This window comes from Drosophila navojoa, chromosome 2 (genome assembly GCF_054131105.1).
Source record: "Drosophila navojoa isolate 15081-1374.11 chromosome 2, UAZ_NAV_1.0, whole genome shotgun sequence".
NCBI classification, from domain to species: Eukaryota; Metazoa; Arthropoda; class Insecta; order Diptera; family Drosophilidae; genus Drosophila; species Drosophila navojoa.
In genome coordinates, this window is record NC_142890.1 from 25,258,053 (window position 1) to 25,281,490 (window position 23,438).

The window sequence follows — 23,438 nt, forward strand, 5'->3', positions numbered from 1 at the left end:
GCATTTGCGGAAAAACGATTTGTATATTCGAGGCCTTTTTCTCGCGCGACTGCTGCAAGTGCCAGACACTCAGATTGTTGAGAATATTTCAGCGTCTCGTTGCGTCTCAATTCAGAGAAAAATACGACACAAATTATTAATTTGATTTTGTGACATAAACGTGAGCACATTCTGTGCCCCGCTTACAAATGGCCAGCGATTATGTGAACAATGCGAATTCAATTTGTTTAAGCTGCTGCCAGAGCGCGAGTACGCCTCCATCTCTTTCCGTTCATTCTGCTGCTCGATCCTCCTCCTCCTCCTGCTGCTGCTCCTGCTCCACCTGGCATTGGTGTCATGTGCTTCAGCTGCAGTCGCAGTTGCAGTCGCAATCGCAATCGCATGAATCGGAGTCCGAATCGGCGAATGTTGATCCGTGAGTCGTGCCTGGGCCCGGCCTCAGTCTCAGGTGGCCATTGGTCAGTGTTTTGTTAATGCCAGTTGATTAATGGCTTATTATGATGTCAGATTAATAAGATCGTTTTCCAAATGGCGCGTTCTGTGGTCTCTCTCCTCTGCAAGGCTGCCAAAGAGCCAAACATGTTATTCACATGAATCCGAGTCCGACAAGCAACAGCATTTGCTTACCTCTGACCCTGAATTGGAGCTCGAGCTGGAGATGAATGGCTGCAAAACAGACAGACAAGTTAAAGAATTGCTTTTCTAGAAATTAGCCAAATACGTACCTCGTTCAGGTAAATCCAAGTCTCATCTGTATGGTTTGATCAGCCGTTCTGTAATAAATATATTTAGCTGAACCCGAAAGAAAAGACATTTCGTAAATTTTTAAATACTATATTTTATTATAAATATTACAAATAAAAACAAAATCTCATTTGTAATTTAATTATAATTTTTATGCATTCTCTGCTGTTTGTTTTTGTTTCTTTTTAGATTATTGCATTTTGCAATTCTTCTCTTCGTCATCTTCCTCTTCTTTACACTAAATTTAAGGTTTATTTACAACAAATTATTTAGCTTTTCTGCCACATTCAAATTTCGCTGTGAAATGTAAGTGTGTGTGTGTAGGTTTATTTGTATGTGAGTTTCCCTCTTCTAAGTACATACATACACATACACATATATAAATATATATTTATATCCCATTCATTTGCATGTGTACGTAGATCGCATGTGCATTTTGGTTTCTCATAAATTTCTACAATAAATTTTGCTTTTTTTTCATTAGATTTAAGTTTTTGTTTATTTTTGTGAAACTTAACCGCTTAGTTTCTTACAGAACGAGGCCGAAAGTTACGTATCTGGATTGAGTTAGCCAATCTGTGGATGCAATCCCTATGAATAGCACACTTGGCCGTTGGTCTGCCTGACATTTCGCTGCTCGACATTCGATTGGAATCACAAATGTTGTCTCTATTGGGTAGTATTTGGGATCTTACGTATTTGTTTGCTATTGCCTGGCTACAGCTGGGTTGGGAGAGGGGGGACTTACAGAACGAAACATCCTCTACAAGTTATGCGCATAATATTGCGCTTAAACACATGTATATGCCTATGTATATATATCTACATATAAACATAGTATGATGCTCACTTTTTTCGTTTTCTTTATCTCTTTCTTTACTTTTACATTTTCTTTATAACTTTGGTATATGGATTTCTACACGTCTCTCGTTGTGTGTGAAAAACGTAGAAATTGAGTTGAGTTACGTACATACATTCACAATATACATATATATAGATGTATATATACATACAAATGCATTCTCAATGTAATATACATTCATATATATATTATTATTTTTTTATTATTCGTATTATTCTTGTTAGTTTTTCGTGTGTTTTTATATTTTTCTACTTTACATGGATTATTTCATTCGTTTCGTTTACACTTAAGTATTTTTGAAAACAGCGTGTACATTTCATTAACAATATATAATATATATATATTTTTTTTAATTTTCTTTTTCATATAATGTTGCCAATTGGTTTTTGTCGGTATACTTTATATCCTTTACGAACTAATTCAAGTGCTTGTAATTTTCGTAATTTAAGAAATTTGCTTACAAAAATTTCGAAATTTCAAATAAAAATATAAAAAATAAAAACTCGATTATAAAAGAAAAATTGCACAGGAAATTATAAATGTATATAAGGAAAACAACGAGACGATATTTCAACAAACTTTTCACCTCGTTTCAGGGAAAGATCATTTTTATTCGGCTTGCCGAAACATTTCTCGAGTTTCATTTAGAATATTTATTATTATTATTTTTTTTTTTTCATTTTAATTTGCCAATGTTTGATTTGATTTTGGTGTATTTAGTTAATATTTGTATTATTCGCTTGAATTCAGCCACAAGCTCCGTGGTTTTGGTATCTCTTTTGTCTAATCCTGCGACATTTAGCACTTACTGCCAACTAAGGATTCGGATTAGATTTTTAGTATTCTGCTCTCTCACGTTCTCATTCTGATTCTGATTCTCATTCTCACTCACTTCATCCATCAAACACACTATTGCAGTTCAGTAATTGTTGTTGCTGTTGTGAGTTTATTTTGCGCTAAAAGTTTCTACAAACATTGAATTTAGTTAATGTTATAGTACGTACGTATGTATATAGGTTTATGTGTGGTATACAGTATTACACTATATAAATTAATCATATATGTATATATATATATATATTATGTATTAAAGTATGCTTTACACTTAGGACGCGTAGATCTAATGTTATTGTGTGTGTATATAGTATTCGCTCGTATATATGCTTCATATATATGGTTTTAGTTGTCGTTATTATTATTATTATTATATCGTATTGTATTAGTATTATGCATAATATATTCATGTATATACATATGCATGTACATATATACCATATACATCTATATATGCATGTATATATATATATATATAGCTTATTCAATTCTGAGGTCACATGAGTTGGTTTTGTTGAGTTTTACGCTTTAATGGTATTTTTTTATTTAACTTATTACGCTTTCTCCATTTGCATTTTGTAAAAATTAAATAATAATAAGAAAATAATAACAATTAACTAAGTTGTAGTGTTTTGTAGTTTAGTGTTGCTGTGTTGTGTAGTGTTCAGCGTTGTTGTTTCGTGCACTCCTTCCGATGCACTCCAGCAACAACGCCGCAGATAGTTAGTCCTCTCTTGGATAGTTCAAAACAAATTCATAAATTGTAAATTGTATTTAGCTTGAAATTTCATTTAGTTTTGCGCTGGCTTCGCTGCTCCACCCTCCACTTGGACTTGGAGCTGGAGATGGAGCTGGAGCTGGACTTGGACTACTCCACCGTGAACGTATACCCCATAATTTCCGCTCGGGTCTGTGCATCTACTGGGGACTGTTCGGTGGCGTTATCTCGTCGCCCTCGCCGCCGGAGCCGGGCTCGCCCTTCGTCTTGTTCTCCTTCTTCCACTTCATGCGTCGGTTCTGGAACCAGATCTTGATCTGGCGCTCGGTCAGGCAGAGAGCGTGCGCGATTTCGATGCGTCGTCGGCGCGTCAAGTAGCGATTGAAATGGAACTCCTTCTCCAGCTCCAGCGTCTGGTAGCGTGTATAGGTCTGTCGGCCGCGTTTGCGCTCTGTTGGTTGCGAGAAAGACAAAAAGTTCACAATTAAAATCAACGCACAATGCACAATGATACGAATGCCATCAACAACAACGAATACTACAAAAATACATACTACAACAACAACAACAACAAGACCAACAACAACAGCTTCAAAGACTGTTCTGAAACGCAGACACAATCAACATGTGTGTGTGTGTGTGTGTGTGTGTACATACATATCTGGAAAGGTATCTGTGGCTGAGCTGCGCCTGTAGCTGCGGGCTTTGTTCTAGACCCAAGCCCAATCTCGGGCCTGGAAACCACATGATGCGCGTCGCACGCAGCGTAGACCGAGCCTGATTAAAAGACGACCTTACCGAATTCAGATATTTGTACTTGTCAAAAAGAAACCCAACGAGCACCGATAGGGGACAGCGAAGGGGTTCGGCAGCTCTTTTGGATTAAGGTTGAGAAAGAGATTTCATGGAGAGCCGGACAGGGGGAACGGGGGGAGCAGGCGGACAGAGGCCACTGCAATTGGGCAGTGGGGGAGCAGGCTAACTAATTACAAAAAGAAAAGGTCTGCGGGTTTCACGGACTCACGGACTCACTGCCAAACACTGGCGACGGTAGTCGAGTAACTGTAAAACAATTTGGAATAATTACTGCGCCCCAAAAACCAGCTCGGCGCCTAATGACACTTACTATAATTATAATTTTCGTAATGACAAAAAAACGCAGCTCAAACAGAAAAACAAAAAACAAAAAACGAAAAACAAAAAACGAAAGCAAAGCATTACAAATGCCGCATAAAATATGTCAAAAATAATACGAACTAATATAATTGTCAATTGCCCCAGCCCCTGTCACTCCCCCACTCCCCCGCTCACCTTGGCCAATGGTCGGCTAGCGTGAGAGCTTTGGGTGGCGCTTGGCTACACCCTCGATCGGGTCAGCGGAAAGGGAAATGGCTGGGAAAATCACCTGAAGAACACTCGACAGCTCTAACGGGGGCGTTGCGTTTCTACTCGACTCGACTCGGATCGGCTCGACTCGTTTCAACTTGCTTAACTATTTTTTAATAACATCTTCAGCATTTGTCTTGCTCAATGCGTTTTTCTGCGCCTCTCCTATCTCTCCCCCTCTCGCTCTCACCCTCTCTGCCTCTCTCGCTCTGTCGCTGGCTAGGGGGTCATTACATCATAAGCTCTTTTTGTGCGGCGGCCATTAATGCGCGCGAATCCGATTCATAGCACAAGAGGGGGGCAGATCCATGGCGGCCGCAGGCAGTCCGAGCCGAGAGAGAGGTGCGCGGGGGGCAGCTACCTTCTTTTAAATGACACAACTGATGCCATGTCTATAACCCAAGGCGTTCGCATTTAATCATCATCAGTTAGACGAGCGGCAAAAAAAAGCGAGGAAAAAAACTTGAGAGATTTGTGGTAAAAAGCGTGCGTGTTTTTTTTTTTTTTCTTTCTTGTTACCCTTCTCTTGGCCAGACGCCGCTTGAGCAGGCCACTTGGCCTGAATTCAGCCATGTATTAGATGGGATTAAAGAGCCTTAGACAGAGTTTAGCCGAACTGAAGTATCCTTAAGCAAATATATATATTCTGACTGATGTTATGGGCCATACACTATTTGGCTCTTACGCTGGTCTCACTCGCATCACACAATTCCGCCCCAACGGAAGCAGTGCAAAAACCTGAGCTAATTAGCAGCGCACGGCCCAGACCCCTTGGCAAAGCCGGCTCATGCAACGCAAATAAATGATTATTTTAATTGATAAAAACACCTTCATGGCTCACAAGTCGATGACGATTGGGGACGGTTAGACTGTAGAGTGAGAGGGGGAGGGGGAGGAGGGAATCGGGGCTATATATCGTTTGGTCACTGGCAATTTAAGAGCGGGTGCGCTCACCTCTTGCCTGCTTGAAATTAGTTTTTAATGATGCCTTTGCACATTTCATGCGGCCATCACTCAAAAGCCAAGAAAACACAAAATAAATACAAACAAATATATATACTGATATATGTATATATGTATGTATATTCATATATTTTGTGTATTGTTTGATTGTGTGCACCGCTCAAAATTGAGTACTGAAAAATTATTATAAACGCATTAATGGCGCTTTGAGGCACCACTAGACGGAGCTGGACGGAGCTGGAACTCGAACTGGAGCGGGGGTTGGGGCAATGGAGCAGTGTGTGCGTCTGCGTATCAACTACGAAAAATATAATTAAGGTGAAACAATTAATATGAACAGGAGTAGCGATACGCACTCCAGTCAGCTGCGGCCGGGGCGCCGAATGTGGCGCAACTCGCGTGCCACGCCCACCACGCACGCCTAGCCAGTGGCCAGGCCAGTCTGACTACCGGTCAGCCACTCGACTCACTCGACAGCCAGTTTGGCTCTTTGGCTGTTTGGCTGGCATTAATGCTTTTTGATATGAAAGCGTATTGTAATTAAATTGCGATTAGGCCACCATTTTAACCATTTTACTTCTTGCTCCATAATGGATTTTATTCCATTTTTTTCCCTCGCTCTCTCGCTCGCTCTCACTCTGTATGTCTCGGTCTCCCTCCCAATTACATTACTATTATAATGTGTGTGTGTGTGTGTGCGCGTGTGTGTGTGAGCGATTGCAACGCGCAACGTTTAAAGGAAATCATTAAAATAATTACTACAACATTTTATGGAATTCGTTGAAGTCGCAAAATAATTATTATTATCTAAAAACAAAAATACACAACAACGAAAACAAAAAATGAAAAGCCACAAAAAGATATAAATTAGAATTCGCTTAGTGTAGAAAGGGGTGCAAATTGAGAGCTTTTTTGTCGCAATATATAAATGACAAAACTGATTAAACATGAATTTCACATGTATTCACTTTTTTTATAGCAATCCCATTTATATACAGCTGTTTAGTGTAATGAGCAATTGATAAAAGCTTTAAATGTTATAGAAGAGCTGGCATTCAGACAGACATCGATAGGATTTATCTTATACGTATAAAATTTGGCAACTATAAGAAATCCTATGCCGAGCACCTTCATTGTATATCATTATCCACTCTACTACATACGTATATATAATATTGATCTATTATAATAGCTTCGAGTTGAAGTTGATTGAATTCTGCCATGAAAACAGTCAGACAATAGACTGATCAGCAAATTAAGGTTATATAAGTAAATGTACATATATACTTTCATATTTCATATTGAAATAGTCTACTAGTAGGAGGTAAAATATTTCTATTAACATCTTTAGTTAAAGAACAGTCAACTCCCAGAAGACCTCAACAGGTTTATAATAAGAAATCTAATATAGCTTACTCCTTTAATAACTAATCCCTGCGCCCTCTGCTCACCTTTTGTTGCACAAATCATTCATTGATCACAGCAGCAAAGTGATCCACTAAACAGCTAATTTATTGCATATGCCATTTGCAGAGAGACTAGAGCCAAGCCAACAATTTGAATAATAATAATAATAATATTCATAATTTGCATAAGCTGTAACCTTTGGCTCAACGGCTGAGCCTTCAAAGCTGTCGTCGTCGGTGGTCGTTTGCTTGAGCGCTTGTCAAACTTGCATGTCATGCGGCGGCAGCTGGTAAAAAATGCGAATGCACTGAGCAAAAAGGTGAAAATAAAAATTTAAAAAAACACACACACACTCACACACACACGCACACACATACATAAACTGCAAAATAATATACAGCAAAAAGTCAAAAGCACACATCAAATGCGAGTAAATGTTTTTTTAATTGCGGAAATTACGGACAAACGCGCGAGCCGCTACAACAAATGCTGGCAAATTATTATTGTTTATGCCCGCGAGTTGATAAATTCTGCGCCCAGAGTCAAGAATGTTCGTGTGTGGCATGCGAGTAGTCGTTGCTGCTTCTGATGTCACCAGCAGCGAGCAGCAGCACGGCCAAAATCGCCGAGTCAGGCGATGAGCTTGCACTATATAAACAGCGCCCCCTGGCGGCGGGGAGCAACAGCAACAGTCGCTGACACAGTTGCCAATTAGCGCAACCTCAGCGTGGAGGCACATATCTGCATAGGAAAACTTTTTCACTACGCTTCTCTGCATTCGGACATTTTCCAGCTGCTGCTGCGGAAAAACTTTCAGCGATGCATTCGCCCTTGGCCACGGGAAAGCCTTCAATTTTTTTATATAAATTTTGTTTTTTTTTTTTTTTTTTTTGGCTAAGTCTAAGTTAAAGTTTGAGGCTTGCCCGATTTGATGACTGGACATACATATTTTTGTTTTTGTTAAAATTTATTTGCATGCTTCAGTTTCTTTATTTTTAATTAAAGTCAAAGGGCGCGGAGGTGGCAGAGGTAAACGTCAACAATTAAAAATTACCATTGACCAGCAGAGCATTTATTATATAAACATTTTTAATTTCATTTTCCCTTTTGCCGGCCATAATCTCGGGAGACGCTGCGACTTTTTAATTTGGGACTTGTTAAGCACTTAAGAGGGTTAAAAATCGACAAAAGTTGACAGAAACGGAAAAAAGGAACACATACAACTGGAGCATAAAGGACCGCAAATGAAAATCAAATACGTTGGGCAAGGAGTCTGCCTTATGAATGCATTCATTAGAGACGTCGCTGCATGCACAATGCAGCGAAGGGGAGCGAGGGTGAAGGTGGCTTAAACTTTGTTTAGTTATCGCTTAAACAAAGGCAAAACAGATAAACTATGGGGCAAACTAAGCTACCCTACAGACATGGGGTATATTGAGATTGGAGAAGGCTTGTAACCATTTAATGTCTACTTTAGATCAATGTTTAATGTTGTTTCAAATTGATTCAGGGTATTTTCAAGTCATTGAAGCAAATCGGGAATTCAATTCAATTATCATTCAATCAAAACAAAAGTCTAATATATGAAAATAGAGTTTATAGAACTTTTAAATAAAATTTAATATTCATATATTTTAAGACTTTTAACTGAAAACAAACCTGCTTTACAGGGCATTTAATAGTTTATCATTTTCGCGTTAGCCATGCATATTGTTTGGCGCACAGTTAATTTTTTGTTCTATGTTCCCCATTTTGAATTCGAGTATTCGAATTCGGATTCGGATTCGGGCTGCATGGCTGGCCACGGCTACCCATGTCAAAATATTTGACAGCTGACTAAAACATGCTATGCGAGACGGCAGCGCACACCAGCTCAGTGGAAACGGGGGAGGCACTCAGGCAGTCAGGCAGTCGTCGGGCAGACAGGCGAGCGACGAGCACTCAGATATCCCTAGGCGGACCGAGAGACGATTCGCTCTCACCCGCTCTACGTCTGTTGCCTGCTCGCTCGCCTTTCCTCTCGCTCGCTCCTGCGCTGGCTGTCGGTCAAGCAGCTGAGCGCCTGTTCCATCATGGCAGGCGCGAGTGTCGGCCATTGAAACGAGCGGAGCCATGAAACATGTGGCTTGACATTGATGACGTCGACGGCGCGGATCAACTAACAACTCTCAGCTTGAACAAGGACTTGAGCATGGACTAAATTATCGGAACTATCAGCGAGTTGGTGTATGCATATGCCCAGACATCAGTCGAGTTGCGTAATAAGTGAATGTATATAAGTAGTAAAATTTAATATGCATGTCAAATGAAATATTTCAAATTCAATTTAATGTAATCATAATTAATTGAATGTAAAGAGTTGATAGAGGTATTAAAAAACATTGAAATTGAAACCGTTGCAGTTTTCTAATAAATAAAATATGGTTAATATTTATTTATATCATATTAGATACCTAATATATAACAATACTTCGGTATTTTTTCACTCCATTAATTTTGTTTTTTCTGCTCTTTTTTTTTTACAATTAACAAGAATTTAATGTAAAATGAATTTGTTTTTCTAAATTTTACATATAATTACAGCTTGCTAATTAATAATTATTGAATTTCTTATTTGATGTTTTGAATACAAATATAATTTTAAATACCATTCTGGATATGAGCAGCCAATCAAAATTTAATCATTATTAATTATTTTTAAATTTTGAATTTGCCATATATCAATAGATTCGTTTTCTATTTACATTTATCTCAACTATGTTGGATTGGAGTGATTCACAGTGCTTGAGTGATTGAGGGTTCTGTTCGTTCTGGTTGGCTTGAATACCTTATGGCTAGAGGAATACGAAATACGGAATACGGATACAGCTGGGGCTCTGATGCTGGCTCTGTTTGCTGGGCAAGTTGTTGGGCAGACCACGAGAGAGCTACCTCACTTCATTGCTGCATGAATAATATTCGTAATTTGTCAAAAAGGTTGGCCAAATCCCAAAATACAAAAAATACAAAAATACAAACAAAAAAATACAAAAATACGAGAAGCGGATACCAAAAACAGCGCTGCGATTGAGCGAAATGAATGAATGCGAACAAAAGCAACAACACCCACAATCGAGGCAACTGTTGTTGTTGTTGTTGCTCTTGTTGTTGTTGTGGACGCCTCGGGGCAATACCCCGAGGACCTTTGGCGAGCTGTTGCCATTATTTTTGTACTACTCCTCTATGCTGACCAAGAAGCGTTCACGGGTAAGTCCGAGAAGTGGGGAGTGGGGAACGTGGAGCTGGGAATAAAAGCGAAATTTCCTTTTCGCATTTGCTGCGCTTTATTAAACTTTTTTGCCGCACATGGAAATCCCAAAAGTTCCTGTGTCATTTTTTGTTTTTTCTTTTTGTTTTTTGTTTTTTCTTTTGGTTCGGTTGTCGTTGTCGCTTACATTTTGACAGGCCGTGTCAGCTGCCAGTGGTTGAGCTGGTGGTGCGGGCAGCCATGTGGATGTGGCTGTGGCTGTGGCTGCGGCAGAGGCAGTGGCAGTGGCTGTGACTGTGGTTACGGTTTATATTTTTAAAAAAATCTTCACGCATTTGGCAAATTATCTTTTGATCCGCACGCCTCAATTGCGCGCCGGAAGGTGGCAGCTACTCGTGGATTGGCAGCAAATGCGTCAACACAATGCCGCACAGCCAGTGGACAGCGCCGTAAGCCGGGGCAATCGCCTGCCTAAGTAGTTGTTGTCTCAAATGTCTCGCGCTGCCATCGAAAAGTAGTTTGCGCGCAAATCCTCAACTTAGCAAACTCCAGCGCCAGCACCAACGACGGTTCCGGCCAGGACTCGACTCGACTCGACTTGGGCACATTAAGTGCAGCGAGAACCGAGAACAGACAACAAAGTCGTTGTGAAGGAGAGCGGGCAAAGTTTGCAAAGCCAGCGCCAAGTGCGGGGCCTCTGCCCTGCCAGCGGATGATGGCCGGGGATCAACGTTTTACGTAGCAGTCATGGAGCCGTAAAAAACTTTCGCAACAGACTACACAGACGGCACGGCGGACAGCGCGGGGCCAAGACAAGGGGTGACATCCAATGTGCAACTTTTTGGCGAGAAGTTCTTTTCATTGTGCTGCGCCCTCTGACACTGACATGGAACCAAAACTGTGGCTAGAGCAGGAGCAGGAGCTGGAGCAGGGGCTGGTGTTGTGGCTGGGGCAGGGCTATAATGCGAGATTGGGAGCTGTCGCACATAATGCGCACAATGAAGTGCACTTTTCATACTCGAAAGAATTGAAAAGTTGTTTGCCACCCGAACGCGCTCAACGAGCCGGCATATAGATGAGCTATAGAAGCTCTTCGCTTACCAATTGGATTAAAAGCGTATACGATAAATGGATAAGTCGAGTAGAGACCAAGGAGAAGCGCAGAGTGTGCTACACCTAATCTATATCTGATGACATTCAAGATTGTTATAAAAATGGCTTGGCTTGGGCTCAGCTTTTTACGATAATATTTCTCTATAAATGTATTTGCTTAAAACTAAGGTGCAACCGGTTGTTGTTCAATTATTTTTTAATCACTCGAAATCGCCAGCGTTTTTCAGCTAGAAAACAAGTTTATCCAAATCTCAGAATATTATTAGAATTGAAAATTATATAAAAAATATGCAGTTGGAATTTAACACAGTGTGAATGAGCTTAAAGACAAATCTTTCGAATAGAAAATTCATTTTAGAACCATTCAAGACTATTGTAATATCTGGACTAATCGTCTATTTAACATGCATAGCCTGAGAAGTATTTAAATTTAAATTTCTTGCATACTTGCATACTCATAAGAAGTGCGCACAGTTTCTAGCTGACTTCCAATTATGAAGCCATTTATTAAGCTCGCTGCATTCAAGTCCTTTCCTCCAATGCAGTCTCTAGCTATAAAAACCTGAATCTCTGAATATTCACACACTTTTATGTGGATAAGCAACGCAGCAAGGTCAGAAAATAAAATTCTTTCGCTCCACAAATATATATATACATATCTAAATACATATTCATATATGTATATGTATGCTGTGTGTGTGTGCTGAAGGATGCGCCGGCAGGCTTTGCCATTTGGCTAGACCTGTACCAAGAGCCACTTGTTGCAAATATTTGTTGACTGTCGCTTAAATTTATGGCCCAACGCGGAACGACAAAGGCAGCAGAGTCGGCTAAGGCAAGAGCAGCAGAGAGAGGCAAATGGCAGCCAAAGGCCGCAAGTTTTTGCTGCTTATGAGCAAATTATCAAAAACCAACTTAAAACTTTTGCCAACTCTCCAATACAGCATCAAAACAACATTAACACAGCCACCACAAGCTCTATAGAAAGAGAAAGAGATAGAAAGAGAGAGAGGGGGAGAGAGGGAGCGAGAGAGTGAGAGCGCTGCACTTGGACTTGAACTTGGAATCGGTCTGGGGCAGGGATTGCTGACTGCGCCCTTTCTGGCTGTCTGCTCCTTTTCGTGTTCATGAGTTACAACTTAATTGAAATCGCGCTTTGTTGCAGCGACAATGCACTCGCCCCTACAGAGGCCGCGCGAATCGCGGCTCTCGGCTGTGAATGGCGAACGCTTCTAGGACGCCAGTCACGATCGGCACTATTTAGTTATTTGCCTAATGCCCGCGTGAAATATGACGAGGCGTTAAGTAGTTGCCGACCAGCTACAGTGGAGTGGGCCAAAGCTTTGGGTGAGTCGCAAATAGTAATATCAAATAGAGCTAAAGACTAAGCAAAGACTTTATCTGAACTATTTGTAGATATTGAGCTACAAACTTATTTAACAGTTAAGTTGGAATTTAAGAGTGAAGCAAAGGCCACAAGTATTTTCATGTATATACATATGTATATTTAGTGAATTTTTATCCTTACTTGCTTTAAATAAATGAAATTCACAATTATTGTCACTAGCCAAAATCGAACTAAGAATTTTTTATTTTGTCTACCCACTGTCCCAACTATTTTTGTCGGCTGCACAATAGGAAAAAGAAGTCGCAGGCAAGAGCTAAGCAAAAAGAAACTCGTATGCATTTAATCATCGTAACTTAAGCTCGAGATCATGTTGTGCCACAGTCAGAGTGCCTCGACTCCAACTCCAACTTCAGCTTCGACTTTGGCTTTAAGTTCGACTTGGAGTCCAGGTCTAAGTCGGACCATGGGCCGCACCCTCCGCGGGAGACAGTTTTTGTCGGGTCTCAGGTTCGAGTCGCTGCTTGGCGTTGTCTCTGTTTCATTTTTTAATATCAAAGCAAAAAAGTATAGAAAGAAGCAGAAAACTTCATGTCACCGCAGCGGGCTGGTTGCCTTTTTTTTTCTTTTTTCGTAGGCGCACAATTTTTTCTTATTTCTCGTATTTTTTGCACGCCACTGGTGGAGCGAAGGCAGGCGGTGGAGTAGGAGGTGAAGGATCAGCGGCTGGATTAAGACGACGAAGTGTTTGGCTATGGCCAGGTCCAGGTCGGACCCATTCATGGGGCAGCATGAAACGTGGAGCGTGGAGCGTGGAGCCACAGCGTGTTCTGGAGATTAATAAATTGATGGCATCCATTGCACATAACGTGTAACTAATGGCGCTCATCAATTCTGCTTTACATCTCAATCTGGCCAAGGCAGCGAAATAAAAGAAGAGCGAGCAAAAAACACTGAGACTGAGCCTGAGCCTGAGCCGGGCCAGAGCTAGCCTGAGCCTCGATGTGGACAAACAATTCGGCGGCGATTTAGTAATGACCAACGACAAGGCTGTATTTTGAGGAAAAGGAAGTGCTTTCGGCAGACCAACACTTAAGCACACTTAAACACACTCTCTCTCCCTTTCTGTCTTCCCCTCTCCTTCTCTCACGCTTCACTTTCACTCGCCAGCAAAGGAAAAGGGAATTTCAACATTTGAGTTTGTCAAATCCAGCTGCCTAGAGCTGTGTTTATGCAACTCGCACGCATACTTCGTCCAGCCTCCTGCTGCCGCCTGCCTCCTGCTCTCTGCCTGATGCTCGCTCTGTTTCCATGTCCTAGTCTAGAGCCTTTTACGGAAATTGTCTGCGGATTAGTTACGCTCCGATTTGGCAACCTTTTCGCTTTCGTTTTCAAAACTATTGTCAATTTGCATTATTTGGGAGACCGCCTTCTGTGACGACTGAATCGAACTCGAGGCCGGAGTCTGACCCATGTTTGTACCTCTTTCGACCTCTTTCACACTGCGTGACATTTGTCGCAGCCTTTATTTTACTTTTGCCAGTGCATTCATCGATTTCGTTGTCGGAAATTTGCGAATTTGGCCAAACGTCAGGTAAGGGGACGGTGTATTTGCGTTCATTGCAGATGGATTACGACTAATGCGAGCGATTGGCCAAGGCAATAAAGTGAAATTACTCGGACGTGTCAAGGTCGAGCACAGTGTTGGATTTTAGCATTGCACGTAAATGAATGTTTATTGAGTATAAATATTGCAAATAGAAATATCTGAGGAGTAACGAATTTATTTATTAATTTGATAAACAATAAACACAAAGATTTTAGCTGTGCGATTGCATACATAATGAAGTAAAGAAATTAAGTAAAATATTTAATTATGGAAATACAGTTTTTTTTTTGCAAGGAGCTATGCAATTATTAAAATGACAAATAACATTCTTGCTATTTTAACATATCTTATTCTGTTACTCATTTTAATAATTAAATCATTTCTTTATGCATGTAAGCGAAACTTTTGGATTTTGAATCCTTCATAGTTAATTTGTATAAAGAAATAAATGAAGCACAATTAGTTCTGTTTATATTGCCTAAGCAATTAAACTTTTTCCTACATTTTGCATTAATTTAAAATATTTTGGGAAAAGTTTAAGTGTCTCTGTTACAAAATATTCAAACTCCTCTCAATATTTCCATTTGAATATAGCTCATTAAGCAGTGCAGCTAAATCCATGGTCAAGCAGTTCAACTGCTTGCAAAAGCGGCTTAAGACACGCACTGAAAGCAGTGCACGCCAGTAAAACTGAACGAAAAGATCGTTGCGGCGACTGTCAATGTCTAGAGGGCTACCATTTTCACCCAGTGTCATTTGAGTCTAATAATAATAGGGGTTTACAGGGAGAATATCCCACAATTATATGGCAGTAAGATGAAATAAAAAGTAATTTTGTTAATGAAATGGTTGTAGATGTTGTTGGTTCTTTTAATTGATTGTATGCAACTACTACTATGACTAGTTAAACTACATTCAAGTAACTAACTACAGCAACCCACTACTATAAGAAGAAGAAAAATTCCACTTAATACGTTTCGTGGAATTGTCGATCACTTTCCTTGACACTTACCAAACTGACTTCGCATCCAGGGATACAGTGGAGACGGCATCCCTGAGGACTGCGAACTCGGATTTTGGGATGGAGGCGTATGCTGACCGGGATGTCCTTGGTGCATCTGTGGCGGGCCCTGTCCAGCGCCCGGATGCATCATCGCCTGCGGCGGTGCCACCACCGGCGGCACAACTGTCTGCTGTTGCCCATACATGCCCATGTTGTGGTGGTTCTGATGCACCTGCGAATGCATCTAGATTAGTGTATTGATCGAGGATTAGGAATGCCATGCAACCAGCACCAAGAAGAAATGTAAAGTGAATAAAGGCATAAAGTCAGTTGCGTGGCGCTTACCTCTGTCACGTCGGGAACGCCAACATCCGTGTAGCCCAGCTGTGAAACGCGGAGGCAGAGGTGAAAGAGATGGAAGGAAGCGTTAAGAATGTTATAAGCGAGGAGTCAAGCTTAGGCTAAGATTATGCCAGGCAGTGCTGTCCAAGCAGCAACCCATACGAGCTACCCACCATACCTCTATAGCATGATCTCTACTCACCTGTGCCTGCGGATGGCCCATGTGGTGGGGCAGCGACATCTGCGCATTCATATGATGCCCGCCCATCTGATCGACCAGCGGCGGTGAGCCTCCCTCCTGCACCATGCCCAGGCCCCCGACGGCCGCCTGCAGCTTGCAGCTGGCATAGACGACGGGCTGTTGATGCTGCGGATGTGTCACCTGTTGCGTCACCTGAGGATGCTGCTGCTGCAGCGGCGCCTGTTGCGCCTGCTGCTGCTGCTGCTGTTGTGTTTGCGCTTGCTGCTGCTGTGACTGTTGCTGCTGCTGCTGCTGGACCAGCTGGCCGTTCGTCTGGGCCTGCGGCATGACGCCGCCCACCTGACTCGAGGGGCTGTCAGGGCGCGAGTAGCCCTGGTGCTGCTGCTGTTGCTGCTGCTGGTCCATGCCCTGGCCGTTGTAGTAGGGCATGCGATCGTAGGGCGGGAAGCGCGGGTAGGGCATGTTGCCCTGCTGATTTGGATTCTGGCTGTAGTGATGCATCTGCTGTGCATCGAGATCGGTGACCCCGTTGCCCGGATAGTGGCCATGGTGCATGTCCGCCCCCATATACGAGTTTGTGAAATACGACGTCATGCTCTCGCAGTTATTTGTACTCATCGTCATTTTTGTCGTCCTACTCCTGCTAACTCTTGCCTCGAACTGTTGCTGTGGATAGCGCTTACTTAGTTGCTAGTGACTGTGACTCGGCTCCGTGTGCTTTTAGCTACTTTCCTATATACAAAGTAAACTGCAAGGGGATTAGTCGTCAATGACCAGAGCATCTTGCATGCACAGACTCACCTAAATATCCTTTGAACACTTAAGTACAATGTACAGTTGCGCCTTAAACTTAGTATGTGTGTGAGTGAGTGTGTGTGTGTATGTAAGTGTATTTGAGTAAGGGGGTGAGGTATTAATTGATTTGCGTCCTCTGTTTGCTGTGTTGGCTCCTCGCTTCCTCCTAATTTGGTAGAAAATCCGTTGGTGCTGTAATTGCTGTTGCCTAAATCCTTAAGTAGCCTTAACCTCTAGTTGGTATTTTCAATTTTGATTTTGAAACTCTGCAATTAGACAAAGAAAATGCATTGGCGCTTTAGCTCAATCGTCATTTGATCTCTCGATTTGTTGTTTATCGCTCAAAGCTTGTATTCAAAGTGCCGCTCGAAATTTGCTCCGACATGTGCGCTGAGCTTGAAGCAACATGTGCTTCGCGCTCTGTGGGCAAAACTTCTGATTGATTGTTTATGCTACGCTTTGAAAAGTTCTTAAAAATCAGATCAAAGCGATCAGAAGCTCTGAGCAAAAAGAGACAAATACTGGCAGAGCAAAGAGGCGTGATTTAAGAGGAAGAGAGATATGGATTAATGGGTAGACAAGAAGAGAGAGAGCGATATGAAGAGGGAAGATGACACAAGGAGTGTGTGTGTAAGAGAGAGATAGAGCGAGAACGAGAGATGATAAAAGAAAGCAAGTGAGAGAGAGTCAAAGAAAGAGAGAGCATTAAGGGCTAATGAAAAACATTTTTATATACATATATTAAAAGTTTATTCGATTCCAAGTATATTAATGCATGTCAAATTTTGAATAAATTCGAAAATATGTTCATATATGGGCATATTCGCTTACTCGCTTATCGCATATTTCAATTATAGTTCAAGTAGCCACAATAATCAGCTAATGCAACTATTGAGAGTGCTCTGAGCAGCTTCTCGCTCCCACTTATGGTTATTGCTGCCATTTGGGGCTTCTTTTTGGCATTCCTAACTGAAATATCATTCATTGGTTTTGGCTGGCTGACAGGCTGACAACATTCGTTGAATTTATGAATATGAAATCAATTGTGTTATCCCCCTTTGACCTGACATCCTTCCGGTCAAAGTGATTTAATTTCCTGGCTCATTATCACGAGTCTCTGACCTCATAAATCAAAACTCGAACAATGCAGACAGACAGAGACAGACAAACACACACACACACACACAGTCAGCCGCATTGAGGCTGGCGATGTCAGACAGATAGACAGAGACACACGTTACATGCCATGCATATACATATATATGTATGCATGCAGCTGCCTCTCTCTCTCTCTCTCGCTCCCACTGCCATTCCCACTCGTGCTTGATGGTGGTGACAGCCCTGCCGAAAAACTAACTAACGGTAACTTGTTGTCGGAAATGAAACTTTTGCAACTTTGCGAAATGGCCGAAGCGCAAGAAGAGAGAAAATGTAAAACTTTAAAATATTTCAGCGACAAGCGCTGCCTGCATATTTTTACTCTCGCCCGCATCCCTCCTCTCCCTTTCACTCCTTGCTTTGGTCTTTCGTTTTAACATTCCTCCTCGCTTGTATTTGTATTGTGTCCTGGTGCTGCTGCTGCTGCTGCTCCTCCTCCTTCTGTTCCTTCTGTCATACTCCCATGCTCTGTTATTTCGCTTTTGTTAACGAAATAATTTCTTGCGTCGCTGCCGCTGCCGTTGCCGTTGCGAAAGCTTCCCTTTCAATTACACATTGGCCGCCGATGGGGAGCGGGAGGACATGCTCGGCGCGAAAGGACAATGCCAGCCGGAAGGAAGCTGCGCCCGCCCAAAGGCCAGCGCAGCCACCCAATAACTAACGGATCCGGGAAAACTGGTGGCTCGCATTGCCTACAGAGATGCCCATAAGCGAGTATACGATATGTAGGTGGTTATCAGATATGTGGTGCTTGAGGTGGAGGCAAGGCGCAGGCGGGGAGAGGGAAGTGGATGAACGCCAACAGCGAGACGGCAGCCTTGGCCGTGACTGGTTGAAGGGGCGAAGAAATTCAGTCAAGCACAAGCGAGATGATAATAATGTCTGATGTGTGTTTTGTGCGGACGTTGTTGTTGTTGTTGTACTATGCCATTTACTGTTATGTGTGTGTGTGTGTGCGTGCGTGCGTGTGTGTGTGTGTGTGCTCACTTTATGATTTATGTTTGTCTGATGTGATTTATTCAAGCGAACAAATGCTAAAATTTGATTTGCAATAAAAGATTTGCAACAGAAAATAAAGCAACGAGCACAAGGCTTTAATTGTTCTCTGATCTACAAGTTGCAGGAAATAGAATTCAGTTGATTCATATTCTGAGTCGTTGACGTAAAGTCTTTATTCGAATTTAAATAATATTTAAATTCAGTTAAATCCATTGAGAATATCATTTGTTCAAGCATAAATTCCCTTTCAATAGGCCACAAAATTAAGCAAGAGAATTTTATTGCATACTTTCAGGCAAACCGTGTTAAGCCCTCTTGCGGCCACAAATTGAAACTCTTCATTATTTATTGACAGATGTCGCTTTCGGCTGACAGACATGTGGCGCCCCCTTTTAAGGAATAAACGAAGCTTGACAGCTGACAATGTGCTGAGTGCAATGTTTAAGCAACAGTGGAGGAACCGTTGCCATTCATTATTAAATTGAATGCAGACAATTCGAAGGTATTCATCCTATAGCGATATTTATTAATACGTATTAGGGAGAAAATGCTTAAATTTATAACTACAAAATAATTATTGAAAATGTGTATCAGAATTATTGGGCTCTTATTGCCTATATTTAAGCACACTCTCTTAGTCTCAGAAAATCTAAAACAAATTAAAAAATCAAGTCATTAAGTTACATATTCTCTTGACAATTTCTTGTAAGAAAACTATCAGCAGTTATTGAGCGCTTTTAACCACTGTGCAGCTGCTCATGCAATTAGCGAAGACAGCAACCATAGTTTCAAGCCCAACCCACTTTAGCACACACACAAATATACTCGCACAAAGAAACGGGATTGCGCATGGCATATGGGCAGTACCGTTACCTGTTTAAGTCGTCAACAACAACGGAGGCCCCTCTACAGCTGATGTGAAACAACAACAACAACAGCAGCAACAGCAGCAGCAGCAACAACAGCGCTACGCATATGGCAGCCAATCCATCAAAGGCAACAAGCAACAACAATAACAAGAGCTCGGCAATGCAGTTAATCAGCACACACACACACCCACATGTATATATAGGCACACAGTGGCACGCACACAGGCACGTGCAGACACAGCCATCAGCCATCAACACGATGCCGAAACCGAAACCGACTCACTCACACGCATGCGCTGTCTCATGATGGAATGGAATGAAAATGAATGATTTCATTCTTCAGCCATCAGCTGCAGCCATTTTGATTTACGATTGCGTCGGTGTCGGTGTCGGCGTCAGCGTCGGCGTCGCTGTCGCTGTTGTTGTTGCCTGCTTCTTCTTCATAGTTTTGCATAGCGGCCATGCGAAGGCGTCGCCTTTGTTGTGTTTACAGTTGTTGTTGTCGGCATCTTCATATAGTTAGAGGGAGACGGCAAACGAGAGTGAGACGAGCCATGAATCAAGGTAACGGTCAACATACAAAAGGCAGTTAGTGCGACTTACACCAGGAAGATGGAGGCCAGACGTACACGAATGCCTCTCAATTAAGCCAAATTGAAAACGTTCAGCTCGGCTGCGCCAGCTGCTTAAATTACTGTTTAGCATTTTATTTAAATAACAACTAATTGGCTGGGCCAACTAAAACAGAGCTACTATTAAGATCCACCTTGATTACGGATTAGTGAACAGGAGACTTAAGCTGTAACTGTAAATTTCATAAATTAATAAAACATAAATAGAAACTTTTATAGCAAGTCTCAAACAGGAATAAACCATAAAAAATCATGTTCAAGGAAAAAGTAGTTTCAAAGAGCAAAGGATTCAGCTAAAGAGTATTTCCCATTTACTTTTTAGCTCGCACAACAATTTGCCTTGCTAATTTCCTAGTAAGTTCACACATCTTTAGGCCCACGCATTTATTTATCTTAACTATCAATAAACGCTGAGCAAACGACCTTGAAATATTGCTCAAAATGTTTGAGCGGACAAACAAAAAACAACTTGTAAGTAGTTAAGAGGGCATAAAAAACAGAAACTGGCGACTCGAAGCACGTGCTCAGGCCGAATGCCAGAAGAGTTTATTGTGCCATCAGCTAAAGGAGCAAATAAAATTTTATTACCACTATAAATTTCAGCACTTGAAGCGGACCAAAACACAGACGCGTCGGCAGGTCCTCTCCCTGGCTGGGCCTGGCCTGGTCTGGTGTGCTCTGCTCTGCTCTGGTCTCGTTTCGTTTCGTTTCGTCGACTGCTCAGCCTGGTCTGGTCTGGTCTGGTCTGCTGGAGGATAAGCCCACGCGATTTAGCGACGGTGTTGCATAAAGACGAATGAGCGTAAGAGGCAAACGGCGATCAAGACGGAAACGACAGCGGGCAGGGGAGCGGGACGCGATGGGAACTGCGAGGCAGCGAGGCCTGCATTTTTCTCACATTTATCTTTTTTCGAGTGCTGCGTTTTATTGCGATTGGAAATTGAGCTTGTCAACGCGGCCGTCCGCGACGCTTGGCTAGTCCGACTATCAATTGACGGGGAGGGATACGTCTGCTGCTCCTGCTGCTGCTGCTGCTGCTGTGTTGGCCCTTGAGGAAGGGCTAAAGTGGCCAACAACAGCTGGCAACGTTTTCGGTTTTGGGAGCGCGCGCGCTGCCCGCTGATAATAAAAATGTCAGCCGCTTGACGATTGCCGGTTCATAAATAAAGTTTTGCATTTGAATTGGAAATTGGGAATTGCCAAAGAGGGCAACAGGGAAAAAGGGCGAGGCAGAGGCAAAAGTGAGGCTTGACTTGGCTTGGCTTAGCACTCTCTGCCCATGGCTAAGCGAAGCAAGCGCTGTAGACGTATTTCTTACATTTAATTGGCCCTATTTAGCATTCACTAATGGACATGAGCCCAGTGTGCAGCGCGTAGGCACCTGCACCGAGTCCAACTGCAGCCCAGTTGGGAATATGAGAATATGTTGAGGCCAGAAGAACAAGAACTGATAATAAATCTAATTGACACATTTGCGCCGGTAGACCTCAGTTGCGCCGAAGCCAGTCCCAGGACAGTTGACATGACTCCAAAGCCCAGCCAAGCCGGGCCTAGCTGGCCAATAATATGTGAGTGCGTGCAATTAAAAGTGGACTGCATTGCTAATGATGGCCGCTGACAGAGATGGCGGGGGCCGGGGAGGGTACATCGATCAGTCAGACAGGACGATTGCGGCCATTGCTCGTAATTATGCCTAAAATGCTGACAATGTACACAATACATAAATTTGCGATCATATCGAATCATCCATCGCAAACATGGCACGGCCCGTCGCATCGAGCGATCGATCAATCTTTCGCTGCTGCCGCTGCTCTGGCTGCTGCTGGTGCTGCCCGTTGTGATAACGCGCCAGGGAACCGGGCAGCGATCAAGTTAAGTGGATGCTGGCTGTCTGTACTGTCCACACTGGACTTCATCTGTTGCCGTTGATTGGCAGCGCCGAGTGGCGGAGGAGGAGAGCCTCGGTCGCCTATTGCCAATTGATTGGCAACAACATGACCAGCGCTCTGTTGTTGTCCTCCATCAGTGTTGTAATGAGGAATGCCTTCATTACAAGCCGGGCAATGCGTAAACGCAACGCACGCATGCGCATGGCCGCCGTTGCAGTTGGAGTCCAGGCCCAGATACAACACGCACTCACGCACGCACGCTGCAGCTCACGCACCGCAGACAGCGGCTCGTACAGGAGGGGGAGTTGGGGCGGGAGGCACTCTGTTAAGATCTGTTGCAGCTTTATCGAGTGTTTGTTAAGTGCAAATGCGAACGCTTGTCGTCTGTTTCTCCATCTTTTTTTGTTGTTGTCCCCGTCGTCGTCGTCATCGTTGTTGTTGTCTAATAATGAGAGAGCACGTTTAAGTACCCGGCAGCTGCCCGCTCTCGTAATGCGTTGCCACAATTGAATTGTTAAGTGCGTTTGGGGCCAGACAAAAAGACGAAAGCACAACAGAAAGAAAAAGGAAATACACAAAGCAAACAGCAGTCGCTACAAGAGACACCATTCCAAGCAAGCAGCCCCAACTCCAGTTCCCAGTTCCCAGTTAGCAGTTCGCAGTTCGCAGTTCCCATTGCCCAGTTCGCCGTTCGCCGTTGCGATTGCGTGTGAAAATTATAATTTCGTGTGCAGTTCCAAGTGCGCACCACCGCAAACCACCGCGAACCACCGCCTGACCATTGACCAGAGACTCTACTTAAAATGTTGTCAACAATTTGCAAGCAACTTTTTACTCTCCCTCTCTCTCACACACGCTCTATTTGTCTCCCTCCCTGTTGGCTGTTCAAGTTTTAAGTGTTAATTAAATTTCATTTTATTGCCCAAATGAAAGTGAACATAATTTTTAATACATTTTTGTTAATTTCTTTCTGCCTTATAGCTAATGCGGCACATTAAACTGCAGGCACTGACCATAAATAACGCATTTTATGGCAGACGAAACAAATGAATGAGCAGCTCCGAAATTGTGTTGGAATTACCAACTCAGCCAGTTAGACGTTTGAGTTATGCAAAAGGTCAGAAGGTGACAATTTCTATGCTTTTTCTTGTTTTCGCAAAGCATTTGATATCAAATAGCACTAAGAGCCAAGACTCGTTAGAATTACAGACTTTCGCTTTTCACTTTTCACTTGGGCTTGAATATGCGAAAGTTTTAGATGGTTTCTTTTAGTTACTTTAGTAAAATCATCAAATCAAATCCTGTTTGAAATAATAATTAA

The 23,438-nt window shown here is 42.5% G+C and overlaps 1 protein-coding gene and 1 long non-coding RNA gene across 4 annotated transcripts in view; one reads left to right on the top strand and one right to left on the bottom strand.

Annotated features, from left to right (window-relative positions):
- Positions 1–1,235: 1,235 nt before the first annotated feature.
- The window catches only part of Antp (homeotic protein antennapedia), a 125,057-nt gene continuing 102,854 nt past the window's right edge, over positions 1,236–23,438 (bottom strand). The window contains exons 3-7 of one of the 3 annotated variants that reach the window (XM_018113308.3): positions 16,577–16,836; positions 15,776–16,523; positions 15,577–15,615; positions 15,241–15,463; positions 1,236–3,609 (exon numbers count right to left, since the gene is read on the bottom strand). In XM_018113308.3, the coding sequence (XP_017968797.1) occupies positions 3,359–3,609; positions 15,241–15,463; positions 15,577–15,615; positions 15,776–16,399 (1,137 nt within the window). In that variant the 5' untranslated portion in view covers positions 16,400–16,523; positions 16,577–16,836 and the 3' untranslated portion in view covers positions 1,236–3,358. Of the gene's footprint in view, positions 3,610–15,240; positions 15,476–15,576; positions 15,616–15,775; positions 16,524–16,576; positions 16,837–23,438 lie in introns of all 3 variants that reach the window. The other 2 variants (XM_018113306.3, XM_018113310.3) reach the window with 2 other exon arrangements.
- Positions 20,562–21,396, top strand: LOC149092275 (uncharacterized). Its single transcript, XR_016196227.1, has 2 exons — positions 20,562–20,699; positions 20,832–21,396. It is a non-coding gene; the product is annotated as an uncharacterized LOC149092275 (long non-coding RNA).